This window comes from Calonectris borealis, chromosome 1, assembly GCF_964195595.1.
Source record: "Calonectris borealis chromosome 1, bCalBor7.hap1.2, whole genome shotgun sequence".
Classification (NCBI taxonomy): Eukaryota; Metazoa; Chordata; class Aves; order Procellariiformes; family Procellariidae; genus Calonectris; species Calonectris borealis.
The window spans coordinates 218,614,616-218,635,920 of NC_134312.1; the positions used below are offsets into that span (position 1 = coordinate 218,614,616).

A 21,305-nucleotide genomic window follows, 5' to 3' on the forward strand; every position below is an offset into this window, starting at 1 on the left:
TCCTGGATTTGGGGTGCTGCCAAATTGCCACCCCCCCCCAAATCCCCAGTGCCGGATCCACTCTATCTTCAGGTTTTTGGGAGCATCCTTGCAATGCTGGCACAAGCCTTTGGGATGGGGCATGAACCCCTTGGCTCTATCCCAAAGGATCGGGATGCTTTTCCCGGGAGGGTTTGGGTTTTTTTGGGGAAGGAAACACCCAGGTTGCAAAATAAATAAAAAAATAAAAAAAAAAAAAAAAAAAAAGCCCGGTCCGAAAGGAAATCTAAAGGTGTTTACAAAGAGCCGCGCTGCTAAAAATAACCGGCTCATATTTTAGACGGCCCTAAAAATAGGCAGCGCTGTTGGAGTGGCCAAACACTCCCAGGAATTTCCTGTGGGCTGCGGGCCGCGCGCAGGGGGGTCCGGGCTCGGCGGCCGGCGGGGACGGCCGGCATCGCTCTGGCTTTTTCTTTCCTGGGTGACAGCGAGATAACCTTCGTTGGGCCCCTCGATGCACAGCGGGATCCAGCCTGGCTCCTTCCCTGGTCCGGGCAGCAATGGGTTTAACCCTTCTCCATCCATCCTTCCTCCCTGGAAACGCCCGAAGGGGTTGGGTGGGTTTGAGAGTGGTTTTTAAACCCATCAGCAGAAAGCTCAACCTTAATAGTAGACACTGGAGAATCTACTTGCACAGTTAAATGAAGGGATTGACTCAAGGGAGGTGTTCGGGGAGCGGGGATGTGGGAAGGACCCTCTGCAGATGGAGGGATGGAGGGATCCCCCTGCTCGCCCCGAGGACGAGCAAGCCCGTGGGAGGGCTTGAGGGCGTTGCTGCAGGCGGAGCGGGTCACCGGCGTCGCAGCGTCACGGCGTCGCGGCGTCACGGCGTCGCAGGCCAGCTGGGGCTGGGGTTGCAATTTAAATGAGGCAGGGACTGCAAGAGGAATGGGTTTGGGATTGCAACCCATATGGATCAGGGATTGCAATCCAAATAGGTCTGGGATTGCAATGCAGACGGACCCAGGATTGCAACCCAAATGGGCCTGGGATTGCAACAGGAATGAGTTTGGGATTGCAACCCATATGGATCAGGAATTGCAACCCAAATGGGTCTGGGATTGCAATGCAGATGGACCCAGGGTTGCAAACCAAATGAGTCCAGAACTGCAACCCGGGTGGGTCCAGGATTGCAACAGGAATGGGTTTGGGATTGCAACAGGAATGGGTTTGGGATTGCAACAGGAATGGGTTTGAGATTGCAACCCAGATAAACCCGGGACTGCAATGCAGACGGACTCAGGGTTGCAACCCAAATGGGTCTGGGATTGCAATGCAGATGGGCCCAGGGTTGCAGCCCAAATGGGTCCAGAACTGCAACCTGGGTGGGTCCAGGATTGCAACAGGGGGTTTGGGTTTGGAACCCAGATGAGCCCAGGACTGCAATGCAGATGGACCCAGGATTGCAACCCAAATGGGCCTGGGATTGCAACAGGAATGAGTTTGGGATTGCAACCCATATGGATCAGGAATTGCAACCCAAATGGGTCTGGGATTGCAATGCAGATGGACCCAGGGTTGCAAACCAAATGAGTCCAGAACTGCAACCCGGGTGGGTCCAGGATTGCAACAGGAATGGGTTTGGGATTGCAACAGGAATGGGTTTGGGATTGCAACCCAGATGAGCCCGGGACTGCAATGCAGACGGACTCAGGATTGCAACCCAAATGGGTCTGGGATTGCAATGCAGATGGGCCCAGGGTTGCAACCCAAATGGGTCTGGGATTGCAATGCAGATGGGCCCAGGGTTGCAGCCCAAATGGGTCCAAAACTGCAACCCAGGTGGGTCCAGGATTGCAATAGGGGGTTTGGGTTTGGAACCCAGATGAGCCTGGGATTGCAATGCAGACGGACCCAGGATTGCAGCCCTGATGGATCTGGCATTGCACCAGGAATGGGTTTGGGATTGCAACCCTTTTGGATCGGGGATTGGAACCCAAATAAGCTCGGGACACAGATGGACCCAGGATTGTAAACCAAGTGGGTCTGGGATTGCAACCCAGACAGACCCGGGATTGCAGCCCAGATGGGCCCAGATTTGCAACCGGGATTGCAATAGAAATAGGTCTGGGATTGAAACCCAGATGGCTGTAGAATTGCAATGCAGATGGGCCTGGGGTTGCAGCCCAAATGGGCCCAGGATTGCATCCAAATGGGTCCGGGGTTGCAACCTTGATAGGCCCAGGACTGCAACAGAAACGGGTCTGGGGGTTGCAACACAGATGGGCCTGGGGTTGCAGCCCAAATGGGGAGTTACAGCCTAAATGGGTCTGGGATTGGAAACCAGATGGGTTGGGGACTGCAACAGAAATGAGTCTGGGGTTGCAACCCAAAGAAAACAGGGATTACAACAGAAATGGGTCTGGGATTGGATCCCGAATGGGTCCAGGATTGCAATGCAGATGGGCTCGGGATGGCAACGGAGATGGATTTGGGATCACAGCCCAAATGGGTCTGGGATTGGAACCCAGAATGGCCCAGGCTTGCAACCCAGATGGGGCTGGGATTGCAACTCAAATGCACTCGGGACTGCAAACCAGATAGGTCTGGGATTGGAATCCAGATGGATCTGGGATTGCAGCTCAGACGAGCCCGGATTGCAACCCTGATGGGCCAGGGATTGCCACCCAGATGGGTCTGGGATTGCGACACAGATGGGTCCAAGGTTGCAGCCCGTATGGGTCTGGGATTGCACCCTAAATGGGTCTGGGATTACAGCAGAACTGGGTCTGGGATTGGAGCCCAGAAGAGCTCAGGATTGCAACCCAGATGGGACCAGGATTGCAACCCAAACGGATCTGGGATTGCAACCCAAATAGGTCCAGGATTGCAACTCAGACAGGCCTGGGATTGCAACAGAAATGGGTCTGGGATGACCATGGTGCTGCAGAAGGAGTTGCAGGAGCCGCTGCCTTGCAAACAGCCTCATTACTCCTAATGCAATTAGCTGTATCGGCTGCAGTGCAGGCACCCATCCTGCCCACACCGGGTGCTGTGGGTCCCTCCTCCCTGATCCCAGTGCTGGGGTGTGTTTAAAGCTGCTGCAGCTCCCCTCTCGTTATATGCACCGAGTTGGCCGTTCTCTGCCACGCAGCCCGGGGAGGGTGCTGGGGGGGGCCAGGATGGGTGCATAGCACCCTCCCCAGGGTGGGATGTTCATCATCCTCATTACCAAGAGGAAATTTCCTGGCTGCAATGGGAGGACGCAGCCCTGCTGCACGCCGTTGCTGTGGAAACGGGGTGAGCGGCTAATTAGATTTAATTAATGAAGCAGGAGGGGAGTGTTACAAACGGATCCGGGCAGGGTGCATCACCCGGCAAGCAGGGATGCGGGTGATGATGTGGAGGGAGGGGAGCAGGCTTGCTTTGTGCCTCAGTTTCCCCATCTGCAAGGTCGGGGAGGGGGACGTGGTACCCAGGGGCCCCCCCCCCAATTGATGGGAATGGAGACCCCAAGGATGCTCAGCACCCCAACCCAGCATCATCTGTGCAACTCCCCCCCTCCCCAAAAATCACACGCCCCAAGAAAGCATCACCCCCCCCCCCCCTCCGTACAGCATCCTCCTCGGGCAAAGCCTCTCCAACAGCATCCCCCCCGGCAGGATCCGGCCCTGCCTGCATCCGCGCGCGTGTGTGGGCACGGCTCTGCCTCCATCTCCGATCGCTCTCGCCTGCCCGTGCCTGGGTAGCACCCGGGGCCGGGGACCCGCGTGCCGCCACGGACGCAGGCGCACGCTCGCCGCACGCATCCTGCAGCCACTCTGCGGGAGGGCTTTTGGTTTTTTTTATATATATATATATATATATATCTATCTATATACACACACAGAACCCTATCGATATAAATAGCTCCTCTATTTTATTTCCCTCCTCGCTGCATCCCAGCGCAGCGTTCTGGCTATTTTAAAGGGGGGACCTGGGGGTATATATATATATATATATATATATATATAAAATTTTTTTTATTCCTTGGGCCGCGTGGGACGGACCGACCCCCGGGACCCGCATGCTGCAGATGGTGAGGACTCTGGCGCAGTTCACCATCGCGCTGGAGGATATGCGAGACATCGGGGACGGCATCGACGCGGCCTTCGCCGCCTCCGGGCTCGGCGGGGCGGCCGAGGAGCTGCCGGAGAAGGGTTGCGGCAGTCGCGGTGGTACCGAGGTGATGCGAAAAGGGATGCGGGGGGGATCCTGGGGGTGGAGAAGGGGGGTGTCTGGTGGGATTGGGGGGGTGTATGGGGGGGGGGGGTGCATGGATGCGTCATGTTTGGACACGTGTGCGGCCAGCAGAACCTGGCACCTGCGGGGTCTGGACCACGATTGCCGTGGCAACGGCGCCTCCATCCTCATCCTCAGCCCGCCGCCCCCGAGGTTCTCCAGATCGCGGGGAGGGGGGGACGCTCCCACCCGGAGAGGGTGATGGAGGGGGCTGGAGCCATCGCTGCCAACGCCCCCCCAATGCTGATTTACACCGCGGAGGCGTCGGCTGCTGGGGAAATGCCCCAATTCCCATTGCAGCGCGGGCTGATGCTGAGGGTGCTGAGCACCTCGGGGGGGGGCAGGATGCGGCCGGGGTGCAGCGGGGAGGTCCCCAAGGAGAGCAGATGGAGACCGAAGCAACATCAGCCCTGGGGGGGAGAGGCTTTGCTGGGGTAAGGGATGCAGTGGGGCGCATCCTGCCCGCACCCGGGTACCGCTTCGCCCTGCCAGGATGGTGCGTTACCCCCGGCTCCTGCTCATCCCAGCGGGAATTTCCCCCCCGCCGGGATAATACCGCTTCTGTAACGGTGGAAAAAATCCCCTTGCCAACGGCTGGGCCTCATCCTGCATCTCCCCACCACTGCAAAACCCCAGCCGCCGGTGCGGCGTGCGGTGCTGAGCCTGTGCAGCTCGCCGATCTGGCCATCGGCTTCGATAGCTGGGACAGCTCCGGAAAATGCCGGGAGCATCATATTGAGGTGGGGAATTACAGGCTGCGCGAGGGTTGGGGAAACTGAGGCAGGGCAGGGGGGCTCAGGCGCCCTGCACCCCTAAAGCCTATCCGCTGGTGGGTGCCCTTCAACCCATAATTACAACAAATGAATCTGGCGGTGAGAGTGTTAATAAACTTCAGGCTGTAACAAAGAGGGGAGGTCTCAGCTGGCGTCCCGAGGACCCCAACATCAACGGGTTTTGGGGGCGGCAGATTTCCTGGGGGGGCTTTGACCCGTCACCGTAATATTTGGCTCTAGACAGTTTCCTCCTCGCGTGGCTGAAAAGGCTGATATCAGCTTGGTGGCTGAATGGGGAAACTGAGGCACGGCTCTGTTTTCAAGCACCGAGCAGGATCTGGCATAGGATTCCTCCCCATTGCTCCCTGGGGACCACCGGGAGGTGGTGGCCTCCATCCGTGGTGAAGATGGTTGGGTTAAGGCTTCCTTCTGTGGTTGCCGAGCGGCTTTGCGGCACTTGTGTCCCCGCCGGAAGTGTAGTGGGGACACAGCCCCCCGTGGCTGGGGGACACAGGCTCATCCCACGAGGAGAATGGGGGACATGGGGGCTTGGTGGTTCCAGCAACCCCTGCAGTGGCGGCAGGTCAGGGAAACCTGGTCCCTGTTGTGGTGGCCAGGTGGGACATCCCTGCACCCAGGGCTGTTGAGGTGTCCGAGCACCCAGGACCTTTGGAGGGTCCTTGTCCACAGGGACTTTGGGGTATCTATGCACCTACAGCATTTGGGGTGTCCCTGCACCCGTGGCCTTTGGGGTGTCTCCATGAATGGGACACTTTGAGTGTCTCTGTGCCCAGGTTCATTGGAGCATCTCCACACCTGGGGCCTTTGGGGCATCTCTATACCCATGACCTTGGGGGTGTCCAAGCCTCCAGAGACTTTGGGATGTCTCACACCCACAATTTGAGGTGTCCCTGCACCCAAGGCCTTTGAGATGTCCAAGTACCCAGGGCCTTTGGGGTGTCCCTGCACCCAAAGCTTGGGGTGTCTGCACCCAGGGCCTTTGGACGGTCTCCATGAACAGGACTATCGCAGTGTCTCCATACCCAGTATCTTGGAGCATCTCCTTTCCTAGGGCCAGTGGAGGGTCTCCGCATCCAAAACCTTTGGGGTGTCTCACACCCAGGGCCTTTTGGAGCATCTCCACAGCCAAAACTTTTGGGGTGTCTCACATCCAGGATCTCTGGAGCATATCCACACACAAAACTTTTGGGGTAGCTCTGCCCTCAGGGTCTCTGGCTCATCTCTGCACCCAAAACTTTTTGGGTATCTCTGCACCCAGGGCCTTTGGAGCACTTCTACATGCAAAACTTTTGGGGTGTCTCTGCACCAAGGGCCCTTGCATCATCTCGCACCCAAAACTTTTGGGGTGTCTCAGCACCCAGGGCCCTTGCAGCATCTTGCACCCAAAACTTTTGGGATGTCTGTGCACCCAGGGCCTTTGGAGCGTCTCTGCACCCAAAACTTTTGGGGTGTCTCTGCACTCAGGGCCCTTGGAGCATCTCGCACCCAAAACTTTTGGGGTGTCTCAGCACCCAGGGCCCTTGCAGCATCTCGCACCCAAAACTTTTGGGGTGTCTCAGCACCCAGGGCCCTTGCAGCATCTCGCACCCAAAACTTTTGGGGTGTCTCAGCACCCAGAGCCCTTGCAACATCTCGCACCCAAAACTTTTGGGGTGTCTCAACACCCAGGGCCCTTGCAGCATCTCGCACCCAAAACTTTTGGGGTGTCTCAGCACCCAGAGCCCTTGCAACATCTCGCACCCAAAACTTTTGGGGTGTCTCAGCACCCAGGGCCTTTGGAGCATCTCTTCACCCAAAACTTTTGGGGTATCACTGCACCCAGGGTGTTTGAAGCATCTCTGCACCCGAAACTTTTGGGGTGTCTCTGCACCCAGGGCCTTTGGAGCATTTCTGCACCCAAAACTTTTGGGGTGTCTCACACGCTGGGCTCTGGAGCATCTCGCCCCCAGGCTGAGCTGCAGGAGCGTCCCCCCAGGTGCTGCGCACGAGAGGCGTCTCCGAGCCCCACAACTGAGAAGACCCCGACCCATCTGCTCCCCAAGACTGGCAGACCATCCCACATCACCACCTCCCCGTGCTCCCACCACCCCGTTAATCCCCCTCCTGCGGGGGCCACAGCCCAGCGCTGGGGTGCCCGGGGTGCCGGGCGGGAGGCAAATTCCTACGGGACCGCTCCGAGCGGAGCCGCCGGAGAGACGGAGGGCGCCGGGACCGACCCATGTAGGGCTGTGAGAGCCAGGGCGGGCTCCTGACGCGGCCGCGGAGGAAACCAGGCGTCTCTGTGCGCTCGGTGTCATGTACTTCCTAATCCTCCCGGATTCCTCCATCGGGGTGGAGAGGAGCGGAGGGGAGCTGGACGCCAGCCGGGCTCCTCCGGCGTTCAGCCTCCCCGCCGAGCCCCCGTGCCGGCCCTGACACCCGCCACGTAGCTCCCCTCCATCGTGTCACCCCAAAACTCATCTTGACTTTCTTTCCACCCGGGCAGGACATGAGGAAACACGTCATCATGACGCTGCTGGACACGGAGCAGTCCTACGTGGAGTCCTTGCGCACCTTGATGCAGGTAACGCGGCGCGGCTGGGGACGTGGCACCCCCAAATCACGTCACGGCGTGACCGTCCCTTGCTTATCGCCATCCCCGGGACCCCAAGTCGAACCCTCAGCCGTGGGTGCTCTACCAGCACTGATGCGGCGTGGGGATGGATTGGGGATGGGTGGCGGTGGGGATGTTGGGGACAGCAGGACCGGAGGTGGGAGCAGAGTGGCAATAGTGCCAAGAAAGGGGTGTGGGGGTCACCTCTGTCCCCTGAATCAAGCCCCTAACGTTCCTGGTGGGTTGTCACCTGGTGGGTGTCATGTCCCCAAGTCCCTTCCTGTGCTTGCCCCCCCTTAAGCTCTTCCTCATGTTGCACCCCATCTCCTGGGCCATTGCTGATGGCCATCCCATGATGGGAGACCCCTTACACCCCCCGTTCCCATGTCCCCCCATTTTCTGCTGAGCGTCATCACCTGCAGCCATGGGCTGAGGGTTTTTCTCGGTCCTTTTTTATTGAGCTGGGTCCAACCCCCTCGGAGCAGCCTGGCCGGAGGGTCCACCCCACGTTTCAGATGTTAATGAAGGTGTTTCAGAAGGTTAATGGTGGTCAACGCCCTGGAGACTAGGTCACGCTGGCGTAGGTGTGGGTTGTCCAACCACATCGCTGCAGGTGGAAATACCAAAAAATCAGAGCTCTGCTTGGCTCGATATGAAGCGGTGCCTGTAGGACATCTACTGGGCATGTCCACGAGGGCATGGGGCAGCCATCATCCCAATCCCTGGCTTTCCCATAAATCCCCTGGGAGGATGCCCTCATGGTGGATCCAGATGTGCTCTGCCAGATGTTGCTGCAGGGGGGAAGGACCCTTCGAGGCTGCCTCTAGTGCAGAAGTTGGCTTGGAGGGGCGAGAGGACCCTGGCTCTGGGGCTTATTTTGGGGGAAGCTGTACAGGGTTTGGGGTTGGATGGTGTCCCTGCTGGTCTTGGCATGGACAGAGGCTGTCCCATGGGCTGGGTCCTCCTCTGAGGTGGGACAGGAGGCTGGCTGGAGAGAGGACAGCTGTGCTGGGGCTCACCAGTTCTCCACTGGAGGGACTGGTTGGAGACGGGTGGGACACATCCTGTCATGGTACAGCCAGGGGGACCTGGCTTTCTGGGGGGGTCACAGGGCTCCAGACACCCCCAGGTCCCTGACTTAGCTGGGACAAGGTGCTTGGATCAGTGATGTGACATGTAGCATGGTGGCTACCAGGGACAGGGACCACATCTTCCAGCCAAGCCATAGGGTGCATGGGCACACCTCCTCCTGTGCCAAGGCAGGGGCTGTCTCCATGCTCTCCTTCCCCATCTGGTCCTCACTCCAGCTCCCGCTGGAGGTGTTGGCCACGGTAGGGCAGGTGAGGCAGGTTATGAGCCTCAGGAAGGATTTGGCCCTTCTAACTTGGGTTTTCACGAGATACCCACCGTCAGCCTGAGGAACCTCATCCTTGGGGGATGACTCCTCCCTCGCCAGCTTGGATGGAGATGTCCAAAGCAGCTCGAGGTGGGTCCTGTCCTCACCGCTCAGCTCCATGGTCCTCCCAACATCCTGAAGGAATCCAGCACCCCGTACTGGTTGGACTGAGGAGGAAGCAAGGCCTGAGAAGACCTTCCTCATCCTGCATCCCTTGCAAATCCAGCTCTCCTGTTCCCGGGGGCACTGCTCCCCTCTGCAGCTCTGCCCCAGGAGGAAAGGGGTTTCATAGCAGAGCTGCCCACCCAGCCTTGCAGAGGCCCTGCTCTTGTCCCACTTCTACTGGGACATCGCTTGTTGGCCATTGCCCAAGAGATGCTGATGGCAAGGTGGTCCAGGGCTTGACCCGGTGCCTTCACCCCGCTGACTCCAGCCCCTCCTGGTCCCAAACACCCTAAATCCCACCGGGAACCCACCGGCTTTTGGATCCCAGTGTCATGCTGCCGTGATTCCCCAGCTGGGTCAGGCTCTGTAGCAGATGGAGGTGACCAAGGGTCATGACAGCAAAGGTTTGGAGACTCTCAAGGCCATGGCTGGGGGACAGAGGACACCCTGTTTTGGGGGTTCCTCCTGCAGATCTGCCCTGCTCCCCACTCTGCCGTGGAGATGCACTGGGTGGGATGGGACCCAGGGGGGCTGGGTTGCAAAACCTGCTGGGACCTGGTGCTGTCTGGTCCCTCTGATGGACCCCACAACCCAAAGTTCACTGGGAGAAGCCCCTGCTGCAGGAGGCCACCGATCCCCGTATTTACAGGGGTTGAAAAATTCATATTGAGGGGGTGGGAAAAGAAATCTATGGGGACCCCGATGCCTTTGCTTCCCCACAGGGTTACATGAAGCCACTGAAGCAGCCGGAGAACTCGCTGTTGTGTGACCCATCGCTGGTGGATGAGATCTTCGACCAGATCCCCGAGCTGCTGGAGCACCACGAGCAGTTCCTGGAGCAGATCCACGACTGTGTGCAGAACTGGCACGAGAAGCAGAAAGTGGGCGACCTCCTCGTGCAGTCGGTAGGTCCTCGCGGGGTGGATTTCCCCCGGGCAACCCAGGCGTGCCCGCTCTCGGCCCCAGCAGGAGAAGTTTTGGAGCAGGAGGCAGGGGAGTGATTAGAGGACGGGCCAAACACGCCTGAGATGGAGAACAGGAGACGATCTCCAGGCCTGCCGTCTGCTTAGCGTAACGGCGGGGTGCTGCGGCGACCGGCTGGGTCTGCAGCTCGGCGTTTCTGCCTCGGGAGCAGAAATGTCAGGGCTGAAAAATCGAGGGGGGCGGGCGAGTCCTCCCCACACCAGCCCAGAGTCAGGATTAACCCTTGGGACAGCTTCTTCCAAGCTTGCCCGGGAGGTCCATGCTGGACCTATCCCCTTTTTCCCACCTTTTTTCCCTTCCCAGTTCTCCAAGGACGTGCTGGTGAACATCTACTCTGCCTACATCGATAACTTCCTTAATGCCAAGGATGCTGTCAGGATCGCCAAGGAAGCCCGGCCGGCATTCATGAAGTTCCTGGAGGTGGGTCCTGGTTCCTCTCCCCATAGATGCTGGCCAAGGTCCAAAGCCACCTGCAAGGCTGATGGTGGGGCGGTATGGGGATTAATGGGAGTAAACTGGTCATCTATGGTCAGACTGGGATTTTTTCCCCCACCTTCTTCTTGGTTTTATTGCAAAGAAGCCAGGTTGGGATGAACCGGAGTCACTCCGGATGGTGTAAAAAGGAGTCACCCTGACCCCAAACGGGTGTTGCGCCAGGTCCTGGGCTGGTGGCACGCTGGGTCCCTGCTGGGTCCCACCTAACGGGCCCGTCCTTGCCCCCCACCGTTTTTTTGCAGCAAAGCATGCGGGAGAACAAGGAGAAGCAGGCTCTCTCCGACCTGATGATCAAGCCGGTGCAGAGGATCCCACGATACGAGCTGCTGGTGAAGGTGGGTGCGGGCGGCTGGGTGCAGGCAGGCGGGCGTCTGTGCCGTGCCGGGAGCGGCTGAGACCACGGTTCCTCCTCATCTCCACGTAACGGGAGCTTTTAGGGGTCTCACGTCTCTCCTGGCCCCTCTTCCCATCCCTTGACACAAAGTTGGTGTCCCTGGGCATGCGCGCGGCTCTGCCCTCCTGGGGATGGTCACCCTGAGGACTGTCACTCCGCTGTCCCCCCCAGCATGTCCCTACGGGTGTGCAGTCCCCTTCCCCTCTACCTTTCTGCTGGGCGGTTGGACATTGCAGCACCATTTTGGGACCAGTTGCACTGCCACCCCCTCTGTGCCTCAGTTTCCCTGTGCCAGGGTCACTGTCCCTGGCACTGAGGCTGGTGGGGATGCACTTTCATAGCATCACAGAATAGTTTGGGTGGGAAAGGACCTTCAAAGATCATCTAGTCCAACCCCCTCTGCCATGGGCAGGGACATCTTCCACTAAATCAGGTTGCTCAAAGCCCCGTCCAACCTCACCTTGAACACTTCCAGGGATGAATTTCAGGTGTCCGTGCAAGGTGATGATGTGCTCTCAGGAGCTCGTGGCCTCTTTAGAGGTGGCGAAGACCACGCTGGTGGTGGCCAAAGCTCAAGGCTTTGTTTCCTTTGCAAAACCTTTTCTGCATGGGGCTGGTTTCCATCCCCAGCAGCCAGAGCGGCACGGTAGGGGCTTCTGTTTGGGGACGTCATGGCATCGCCGATGCCCAGGCTTTGCCCGTGGTGACGTCCCGGCTGTGTCCCCATGGTAGGACCTGCTGAAGCACACGCCAGAGGACCACCCCGACCACCCTTTCCTCATCGACGCCCAGCGCAACATCAAGCAAGTGGCCGAGAGGATCAACAAGGGCATGAAGAGCGCGGAGGAGGTGGAGAGGAACGCCCGGATCGTGCAGGAGATCGAGTCCCACATTGAAGGGATGGAGGACGTACGTACGGGCGTCTTACAAAGGGTTGGTCTTTCCTTCTCCCCAAAACGCAGCCATTTCTGCTCTTTCTGGGTCACCCCAGGCTGGGCCACTTGTTTTCTCCTCCAGGTCCTGCTTTCCCCATCATCACTTGGCCTTGGTGGGCTCCTGGGCGTTTGGGAAGGGGCTGGGGTGCCGGTTCTGAGCCGGGGGGCTGCAGGGCCAGGGACGAAGCCCACGAGGGTCCCCTCCTGGGGCTCCCTGCTCACAAGCCTCCTTGTCCCCACAGCTCCAGGCCCCGCTCCGCAGGTTCCTGCGCCAGGAGATGGTCGTGGAAGTGGTAAGAGCGGGTTGGTCCCTTGTTGCCATCAGGGCCATGGGACCACACACCGGATGGGCAGTGGGAGGCTATGATTGCGGGTCATGGGATGCCTGTGTGCCCATGGGAGGCTCCAGATGGATGGATGGATGGATGGATGGATGGATGGATGGATGGAAGCTGCATCAGGGGAAGTTCAGAATTGGACATTAGGAAAAGGTTCTTCACTGAGAGGGTGGTCGGTCACTGGAATAGGCTCCCTAGGGAGGTGGTCACGGCACCAAGCCTGTCAGAGTTCAAGGGGTGTCTGGACGACGCTCTTTAGTCATCTGGTTTAGCGTTAGGTAGCCGTGTGAGGAGCAGGGAGTTGGACTCATTGATCCCTTCCAACTCGAGATATTCTATGGTTCTATGATTCTATAAGGATGGACAGATGCATGGAAGGATGGATGGAAGAATGGAAGGGTGGGTGGATGGATGGGTGGACAGAAGGATGGATGGATGGATGGATGGATGGATGGATGGATGGATGGATGGATGGATGGAAAGAAGGTTGGACAGATGGATGGATAGGTGGACAGAAGGATGGATGGATGGATGGATGGATGGATGGATGGATGGATGGATGGACGGATGGATCAATGACAGATCGATGGGAACAATATAAAATTCCCCAAGAGTGTGGGGGAAGGTAAGATGGGTTTGGGAGCAGGCAGGAGGCAGGGAGAGCCCACAGCAGCCCCGGGGCGGGGGTGGATAGGGAGGCTGGAGGTGGAGACCACAGGGGTCCTGGTGAGCCCGTGCCTGGGGTTCCCGTGACCCTGGTGCTTCCCCACACGTGGGACCGCGTGGCTTTGCCCGCACGGCCGTTGCACCTATGTCCCCTTTTACCGTCATGAGGACACGGCCAGTCCCCATGCAGATGGTGGCGTGGGACCCCTCCCATCCTGCAGCCTCCCTATGCCAAGGCAGCGTGTGGGGAAACTGAGGCAGGGACCTCTCCCAGCACCGGCAGCGGGGTGGGGGCTGGACGTTAACCCCTTGGTGTCTCCCACCACTCCGCAGAAGGCGGTGGGTGGGAAGAAGGACCGCTCCTTCTTCCTCTTCACGGACCTGCTGGTGTGCACGACCTTGAAGCGCAAGTCAGGCTCCCTCCGCCGCAGCTCCATGAGCCTGTGAGTACCACCTGGGGGGCACCCACCATGATTAACCCATGCCGTTAGGGCTTGTCCCTGCCGGCTGGGCTGTCTTTAGGGTGCTGGGGACCTGGGCGCAGCTCAGCCATCCCCCCCCAACCTCGCAGGTACACGGCGGCCAGCGTGATCGACACCGCTAGCAAGTACAAACTGCTCTGGAAGCTGCCGCTGGAGGACGTGGACATCGTCAAAGGTCTGTCACTGCCTGCTGGAGTGTCCCATCCCACCCCAAAACCCATCGCTCACCCCTGGCTGGCGGGGAGAAGGTTCCCCTGCGCGGCGCCGGGGAGGAAGGGGTTAATGCCACCCGCCTGTCCCCACACAGGTGCCTCGCAAGCCACCAACCGGGAGAGCATCCAGAAAAGCATCTGCCGCCTGGATGAAGACCTCAGCACGTTGGGGCAAGTCAGCAAGCTGTCGGAGACCCTCAGCTTCCCCCACCAGGTATGGGGATGATGGTCCTGGTGCTGTCCCCTGGCTGGACACATTCCCTGTGGGACCACCTCAGTGGGATGGAGAACCTATAGAAGGGCTGGTGGCCATGAGTGTCCTCAAAGGACCCAGATGCCACCAACCCTAAAGCCACAAGGGGAGTTGGGGCAGCTTCTGAAGGTTGCTTGGGGATGCACAGGGTCTGCATCACGTGGTGGCCCTGGTGCTGTTCCCCGGCCAGACGCCTTCCCCAGGAGACCGACTGGGATGTCCTTGGTGGGAAGGAGAGCCTGTGGAATAGCTGGTGGCCATGAGTGTCCTCTGAGGGCCCAGATGCCACCAGCCCCAAAGCCACAATGGGGTTGGGCAGCCTCTGAGGGATGCTAGGGGATGGATGGGGGCATCATCAGGCATGTGGCTGGTGGTGGCCCATCCCTGAGAGCTGAAGCATTGTCCCCATCCCCAGAGCCTGGATGATGTGATCAAGGACCTGATGGCCGCCATCCACCGGGAGCTGGCGGAGAAGCAATCCCTGTCCTTCAGCATGGCCTTCCCCCCCAACAAGGTGGAGCTCAGCACCACCAAAGCTGACGGCACCGAGTCCTTCATCTTTGAGTTCCCCAACCCTGATGCCCGGCTCAGCTTTGAGCAAGCCTTTGAGGATGCCAAGAAGAAGCTGGGTAACACCAGGGACTGGGGAGGTGGACACAGTGGTGGGCTTGGCATCACGCCCCCACTTTGGTAGACCCCTTTTCTCCATCACTTCTTCATCCTCCAATTTGATTTTCCTAGCTTCCAGCAAAAACTGCCTGGACCCAGAGTTCCTCAAGGCCATCCCCATCATGAAGACACGGAGCGGGATGCAGGTACTTGGTGGTTGAGTTCAAGCACCCCACGGGAGCTGCAGTTCTCTCCATCCTAGTGGGCTTGCCGCCGCATGCCGAGAGCTCCTGCATCATTCCCGAATGACCCAACTCATCCCATCTTTTGCTCCCTTGCAGTTTTCTTGTGCTTCTCCCAGCCACGGCAGCCCGGAAAGCTCCCACGAGGTTTGGGTTTGCAACAGCGATGGTTACGTGGGGCAGGTTTGTTTGCTCAGCATCCGTAAGGAGCCTACGGTGGAGGCGTGCATCGCCGTCTGCTCCGCCAGGATCCTCTGCATCGCCTCCGTGCCCGGTCTCAAGCGGGCATATAGGTAGGACATTCCCACCGGCACCGCGGAGCCGGCGGGCACGGGGCGATGCTGGAGCTGCTTCTTTCCTCCCTCCCCTCGTCGCGGCAGGGAGCGTGCCGAGCCGGTGGGCAGCCCCTCCTCGGAGCCGATGCCGGCGCAGCCGGAGGATGCGGGGCCGCAGCCGTGCCTGCACATCTCCATCTCGGGTTCGTCGCTGGAGCTCTCGGAGCCGGTTGACGGCAGCAACAGGGAGCTGGTGCCCTTCGATAGCGATGACACGGATGATGAGTCCTCGCCCAGTCCCTCGGGGACGCTGCAGAGCCAAGCCAGCCACTCCACCATCTCCTCCAGCTTCGGCAGTGAGTCCCTGCTTAGCAAAAAACCACTTCTTTGCCCCCAAATCATAGAATCACAGAACAGTTTGGGTTGGAAGGGACCTTTAAAGGTCATCTAGTCCAACCCCCCTGCCATAAGCAGGGACATCTTCCCCCAGATCAGGTTGCTCAGAGCCCCATCCAACCTGACCTGGAATGTTCCCAGGGATGGGGTGTCTACAGCCTCCATGGGCACCACCCTCATCGTTAAACATTTCTTCCTTGTATCTGGTCTGAATCTCCCCTCTTTTAGTTTAAAACCATTCCCCCTTGTCCTGTCGCTACAGGCCCTGCTAAAATGATGGGCAGCTCCATCATTTTGGCCATTCCGCCTTGTGTTCCTCAGGGAATTCCACAGCTGGAGGCTTTTGAGCCAAGGAAAAGAGATGTTGAGGGGCATCAGCCCAGCCCCGGGGTGCTGGGATGGGGCTGGTGGCTTTGGGTAAAACCTGGTGGGTTTGGGGCTCCGCATCCCTACGTCCTCGTCCGGGCTTGACATCACAAGGGAACCCATGATCTCTTCCCCATCACTTTGATGGGTGTTGGGTGGTCCTGGTCTGACCCATTCCTTCCACCTTCTCCTCCTCCTCCTTCTTCTTCTCCTCCTCCTCCTCCTTCGCAGATGAAGAGATCCCGAGCTGCAAGGAGGCAACAGCAGAGACAACAAGCTCGGAGGAAGAGCAAGAACCCGGCTTCATGCCCATTACGGGCACCTATGGCCAAAACCGGCACGGCGAGAGCCCCACAGACGGGCGAGCCCTGCGCCGCTCCAGCCGCGGCTCCTTCACCCGGGGTAGCCTCGAGGACCTCCTCAGCCTTGACCCTGAAGCCCATCAGAGTTCCATGTGGTTGGGCACCGAGGATGGCTGGTACGTCCCCAGGATCAGAGGACACACACGTGGGGTGGACCCCGATACCGGGTGAGCCTCAAGCTTTGCTCTTCTCCTGCAGCATCCATGTGTACCAGTCCTCGGACAACATCCGTAACAGGAAGAACAGCATGAAGATGCAACACGCTGCTGCCGTCATGTGCATCTTGTAAGTGGGGAAGAAGATTTTCCACTCCGGGATGTCCACGGTGAGGAGGTTTGGGGTGGCTGAGTGGGGCTCTGCGACTGGTTGTCCAAGGGTTTTTCTCCCCGCAGGTACCTGGATAACCAGGTTTTCGTGTCGTTGGCCAACGGGGAGCTTGTCGCGTACCAGCGGGAGGCAGGTGAGGCCGGATCGGGGCCATCAAAGGGCACTGGGGGGGTTAAATGCAACCCCAAAGCGATGGCTGTTGGGTGGGTGCTTGGGCAGACACCAGGGAGGGATGCTTGGGGTGCCGGTGGCTTCCCTGCCTCCGCGGGAAGGGAAGGGACATCCCTCAAGCGATGCTGAAGACCCCAAAGTCAGAGCCAGGTGGAGGCGTGCATCCTCCTCCTGGTCCCTGCCTGCCGCTGGCATCCCCTGGGGACATCAGCTCATGTCCCTTCTAACGGGGGACCTGGAGATGGGCACCTCCAGCCATCGCATCCCATCGGCCAGGTCAAGATGGTTATTTTGGGGGGGATGCTTTAACTATTCACCCCACTCCTATCTCCCTCACAGGCCGCTTCTGGGACCCCCAAAACTCCAAGTCCCTGGCCCTGGGCTCACCAGGGAGCCCCATCACCAAGATGGTGGCGGTGGCAGGGAAGCTCTGGTGCGGCTGCCAAAACCGGGTCATCGTCCTCAACACCGCCACGTTGGCACAAGAGGTACCGCGGGCGATGGCGGGAGGTCGGAGGGAACGGTGATGGGCATCGGTGGCATCATCAGTGGCATCGCTGTGGCTCTGTCACCCGCAGCATACGCTCCAGGTGGGACAGGACGGCGGGCGCAGCGTCACCTGCATGGTGAGCTCGGGGACCGGCGTGTGGGTCGCGCTGCAGAGCAGTGCCCAGGTCCGGCTTTACCATGCCACCAGCTACGAGCAGTTGGCTGAAGCGGATATCACCCCCCCGGTACACAAGATGCTCGCCGGTAAGTCCCACCGGTGGCAGGTCTCCGGTGGGTGCCCATCGCTGTCTCCAGTGGGTACCCGTGCCCATCGTCTGCCTTGAAAATGTGATGCCCTGCAGCATCCAGCGCTGGGAAATTTGATATCTCCTGCATCCCGACCGGCTTCGGGGAAGGAGACCCGACTTGTCACTCTCATGGGGTTCCTCCTCGGTGTTGTGCAGCTGCATAATCCCACGTGGAAACAGGGCAACCCCTGGGCATAAGGATAATCCCACAGGAAATCCTCTGGATGGCTTCATAATCCCATGCAGGAATAGGGCAGCTCCTTGGCATCTGCATAATCCCACAGGGAAATAGGGCATCCCCTGGGTGGCTTCCTAATCCCATGCAGGAATAGGGCAGCCCATGGGCATGTGCATAATCCCACACAGGAATCGGGCAGTTTCTGGGCTTGTGCGTAATCCCACATGGAAATAGGGCAACCCCTGGTCATGTACGTAATCCCACGTAGAAGTAGGGCAGCCCTTGGGGCAGCTGCATAATCCCATGGAAAAATAGGGCAGCCCCTGGGCAGGTGGATAATCCCATGCAGAAACAGGACAACCCCTGGGCATAAGGATAATCCCACAGGGAATCCCCTGGATGGCTTCATAATCCCATGCAGGAATAGGACAGCTCCTTGGCATCTGCATAATCCCACAGGGAAATAGGGCATCCCCTGGGTGGTTTCCTAATCCCATGCAGGAATAGGGTATCCCCTGGGCAGCTGCATAATCCCACGCAGGAATAGGGCATCCCCTGGGCTTGTGCATAATCCCGTGCAGAAATCAGGCAGCCCCTGGGCAGCTGCATAATCCCACCGAGTAATAGGGAATCCCCCTGGATGGCTTCATAATCCCACGTGGGAATAGGGCAGCCCCTGGATAACTTCATAATCCCATGGGGAAATCAGGCAGCCCAATCTGGCAGCACCCAAGGGTGCCTTATACCAACCAGGGGGGTTGTGGGGTCCCTTCCCCGTGTCCCACGTCCCCCAAATACCCCTGGGAACGGAGACCGATGGCATCGGCGGGGTTCACAGCCCCGTGGCAGGCAGGGAGGGACGCTGACGGCTGGGATACTCGACAGGCTCGGATGCCATTATCCGGCAGCACAAGGCAGCCTGCCTGCGGATCACGGCTCTGCTGGCCTGTAAGGACTTGCTGTGGATCGGGACCAGCGCCGGCGTGGTGCTGACCCTCGCCGTCTCGGCCAAGGCGGCCCCGGCGTTGGTGGGGCTCTCCCAGGGTCACACCGGCCACGTCCGCTTCCTCACCGCCATCGAGCTGCCCGACGGCTTCGACGTCTTCTTCCCATTGCCGAGGGAGACGGGTAGGTGGGATGATTGGGGGGGGGGGGGCAATCCTGACCCGCGTCGGCGGGAGCGGATGTTTTTTATGGAGTCAGGAATGCTGTCCCGCTGGCAGATAACCGGGAGTAGCCTTGAAATGTGGTCGTCAGAGTCCTCGCTCCAGCCTTGCCCTGTTAAAATCCAGGGAGAAACATTGCGGGGGGAACTGGGTGCTAAACAGCCCCCCCCCCAGGGCTTGGGGGATCACTCGAGTGACCCCAGATTTCCCTGGGAGATCCTAATTCCCATAGGGAAAAGCCACCGGAAAGGGATGTGCTGAGTCTCACCCAGGCCAGCTCTGAGGTCGGGGTGGGATGGGGAGAAGGTGGCGATGGGGGGCGGGAGGTGGTAATTTGGGTGGGAGGGGCTAATATGGGTGGGAGGGGGTAATTTAGGGTGGGAGGGGCTACTTGGGGATGGGAGGAGGGTTTTGGGGCCAAGATGCGGCACCTGAAAAGTGGTGGTGACGTTCAGAGGATGCTGGTGGGCTGATGCTGGGATGGTGCTGGTGGGGTGCTGGTGGGATGCTGCTGGTGGGGTGATGTTGGGATGATGCTGGGAGGATGCTGGTGGAAGGATGATGCTGGGATGGTGTTGGTGGGAGGATGCTGGGATGGTGCTGGTAGGATGCTGCTGGTGGGAGAATGCTGGGATGATGGTGGGTGATGCTGGGAGGATGCTGGTGGGAGGATGATGCTGGGAGGATTATGCTGGGATGGTGCTGGTGGGAGGATGCTGGGATGGTGCTGGTGGGATGCTAGTAGAATGGTGCTGGTGGGATGATGCTGGTGGGAGGATGCTGGGAGGATGCTGGGATGACACTGGTGGGATGATGTTGGTGGGGTGATGGTGGAATGATGCTGGGGTGATGCTGGTGGGATGCTGGTGGAAGGATGATGCTGGGATGATGGTGGTGGGATGATGGTGGTGGGAGGATGATGCTGGTGGGAGGATGATGCTGGGATGGAGGATGCTGGGGTGATGCTGGTGGGATGATGCTGGTGGGATGATGTTGGGATGATGCTAGGAGGATGCTGGTGGGAGGATGATGCTGGGATGATGCTGGTGGGATGATACTGGGATGATGCTGGTGGGATGATACTGGGATGATGCTGGGATGATGTTGGTGGAATGATGTTGGTGGGATGCTGCTACTGGGATGCTGGTGGGATGATGGTGGTGGGATGATACTCGGATGATGCTGGTGGGAGGATGATGCTGGTGGGAGGATGATGCTGGGATGGAGGATGCTGGGGTGATGCTGGTGGGATGATGCTGGTGGGATGATGTTGGGATGATGCTGGGAGGATGCTGGTGGGAGGATGCTGGTGGGATGATACTGAGATGATGCTGGGATGATGTTGGTGGAATGATGTTGGTGGGATGCTGGTGGGATGCTGCTACTGGGATGCTGGTGGGAGGATGCTGGGATGACACTGCTGGGATGCTGCTGGGGAACAGGGGAGCCGCGGGGGGGCCCGTCTAACAGGACGTTGGGGTTCTGCGCTTGGCAGGGGCCGAGAAGCCGAGCGAGGCAGAGAAGCGAGACCCATCGCGCCCCCGCGCCCCCGCCCTCGCCCTCTCCAAACCCAAGATGCTGGTGATCAGCGGGGGGGACGGCTACGAGGATTTCCGCCTGACCAGCAGCAGTGAGACGGTGGGCCGGGACGACAGCACCAACCACCTCCTCCTCTGGAGAGCGTGAACGGCCGCGGGCCCCCCCCCGGGGCCACCCCGGCGAGGAAAGGGGGGTGTTGGCCCCCCTTTATGCAGAGGGGGGGAGGGTCCCGACCTCCCTCCCCGCCACCCCCCCACCCCAGCGCCTCTCATCTCCAACCCGGCTGCTCTCTGTGTGCTCGGGGTTGGGGGGGATGAGCCCCGGTCCCCCCGCCGTCCCCCCAGCCACCAGACTGGAGGGGGACACACACCGCTTTCGGGGTGCGGAGAAGATGGGGAGGGGGGGGATGCGTTCGCTTGGGAAGGCGCTAACGAAGGAGGAAGGTGTTAACGAGCATCCCTGGGGACCGGCTGGAGGATGCCGTACAGCCAGGAACCTGCCTTGCTCTCCGGTTTTGTGTGTGCCTGCTTCGGGGTGCGGGGGGGGGGGGGGGGGGGCGCAGCGCTGTCACCCACCCCCGGGACCACCCGGCCACGCCGCGGGACCACCCCAGGGACAATATGCCCGCGGTGTCCCCCCCACCCCGGGCCTCCCGCTAACCCGCTCGCTCCATCGCCAGCACCCAGATAGCTCTGTTTGTTTGTTCGTTTGTTTTAAATATATATATATTATATATATATAAACATCCTTATTTATTTTGGGGGGGCTCGGTGGGGGGGGTCAGGCGCATCATCACGGCGCTTCTCCGGAGTTGTGGGATTAAAACCCTCCCGGTTCATCGCCCCGAAGCTGAGCTGGACCCCAGTGATGGAGCCGGACCCCAGAGGGATGCTGGTGCGGGGAGGGGGGA

General features: G+C 59.5%; 1 protein-coding gene across 1 annotated transcript in view; it reads left to right on the forward strand.

Moving 5' to 3' along the window:
• The window catches only part of ARHGEF17 (Rho guanine nucleotide exchange factor 17), a 41,031-nt gene extending 19,902 nt beyond the window's left edge, over positions 1 to 21,129 (forward strand). Inside the window, exons 2-21 of the mRNA XM_075140371.1 lie at positions 7,540 to 7,617; positions 9,931 to 10,113; positions 10,496 to 10,612; positions 10,930 to 11,022; positions 11,814 to 11,990; positions 12,259 to 12,309; positions 13,354 to 13,463; positions 13,592 to 13,677; positions 13,810 to 13,928; positions 14,383 to 14,596; positions 14,709 to 14,782; positions 14,918 to 15,111; positions 15,199 to 15,449; positions 16,087 to 16,333; positions 16,416 to 16,502; positions 16,610 to 16,677; positions 17,055 to 17,203; positions 17,294 to 17,468; positions 18,576 to 18,818; positions 20,352 to 21,129. Of these exons, the coding sequence (XP_074996472.1) occupies positions 7,540 to 7,617; positions 9,931 to 10,113; positions 10,496 to 10,612; positions 10,930 to 11,022; positions 11,814 to 11,990; positions 12,259 to 12,309; positions 13,354 to 13,463; positions 13,592 to 13,677; positions 13,810 to 13,928; positions 14,383 to 14,596; positions 14,709 to 14,782; positions 14,918 to 15,111; positions 15,199 to 15,449; positions 16,087 to 16,333; positions 16,416 to 16,502; positions 16,610 to 16,677; positions 17,055 to 17,203; positions 17,294 to 17,468; positions 18,576 to 18,818; positions 20,352 to 20,542 (2,907 nt within the window). The 3' untranslated portion in view covers positions 20,543 to 21,129. The remainder of the gene's footprint in view (positions 1 to 7,539; positions 7,618 to 9,930; positions 10,114 to 10,495; positions 10,613 to 10,929; positions 11,023 to 11,813; positions 11,991 to 12,258; positions 12,310 to 13,353; positions 13,464 to 13,591; positions 13,678 to 13,809; positions 13,929 to 14,382; positions 14,597 to 14,708; positions 14,783 to 14,917; positions 15,112 to 15,198; positions 15,450 to 16,086; positions 16,334 to 16,415; positions 16,503 to 16,609; positions 16,678 to 17,054; positions 17,204 to 17,293; positions 17,469 to 18,575; positions 18,819 to 20,351) is intronic.
• The last annotated feature ends 176 nt before the right edge of the window (positions 21,130 to 21,305 follow it).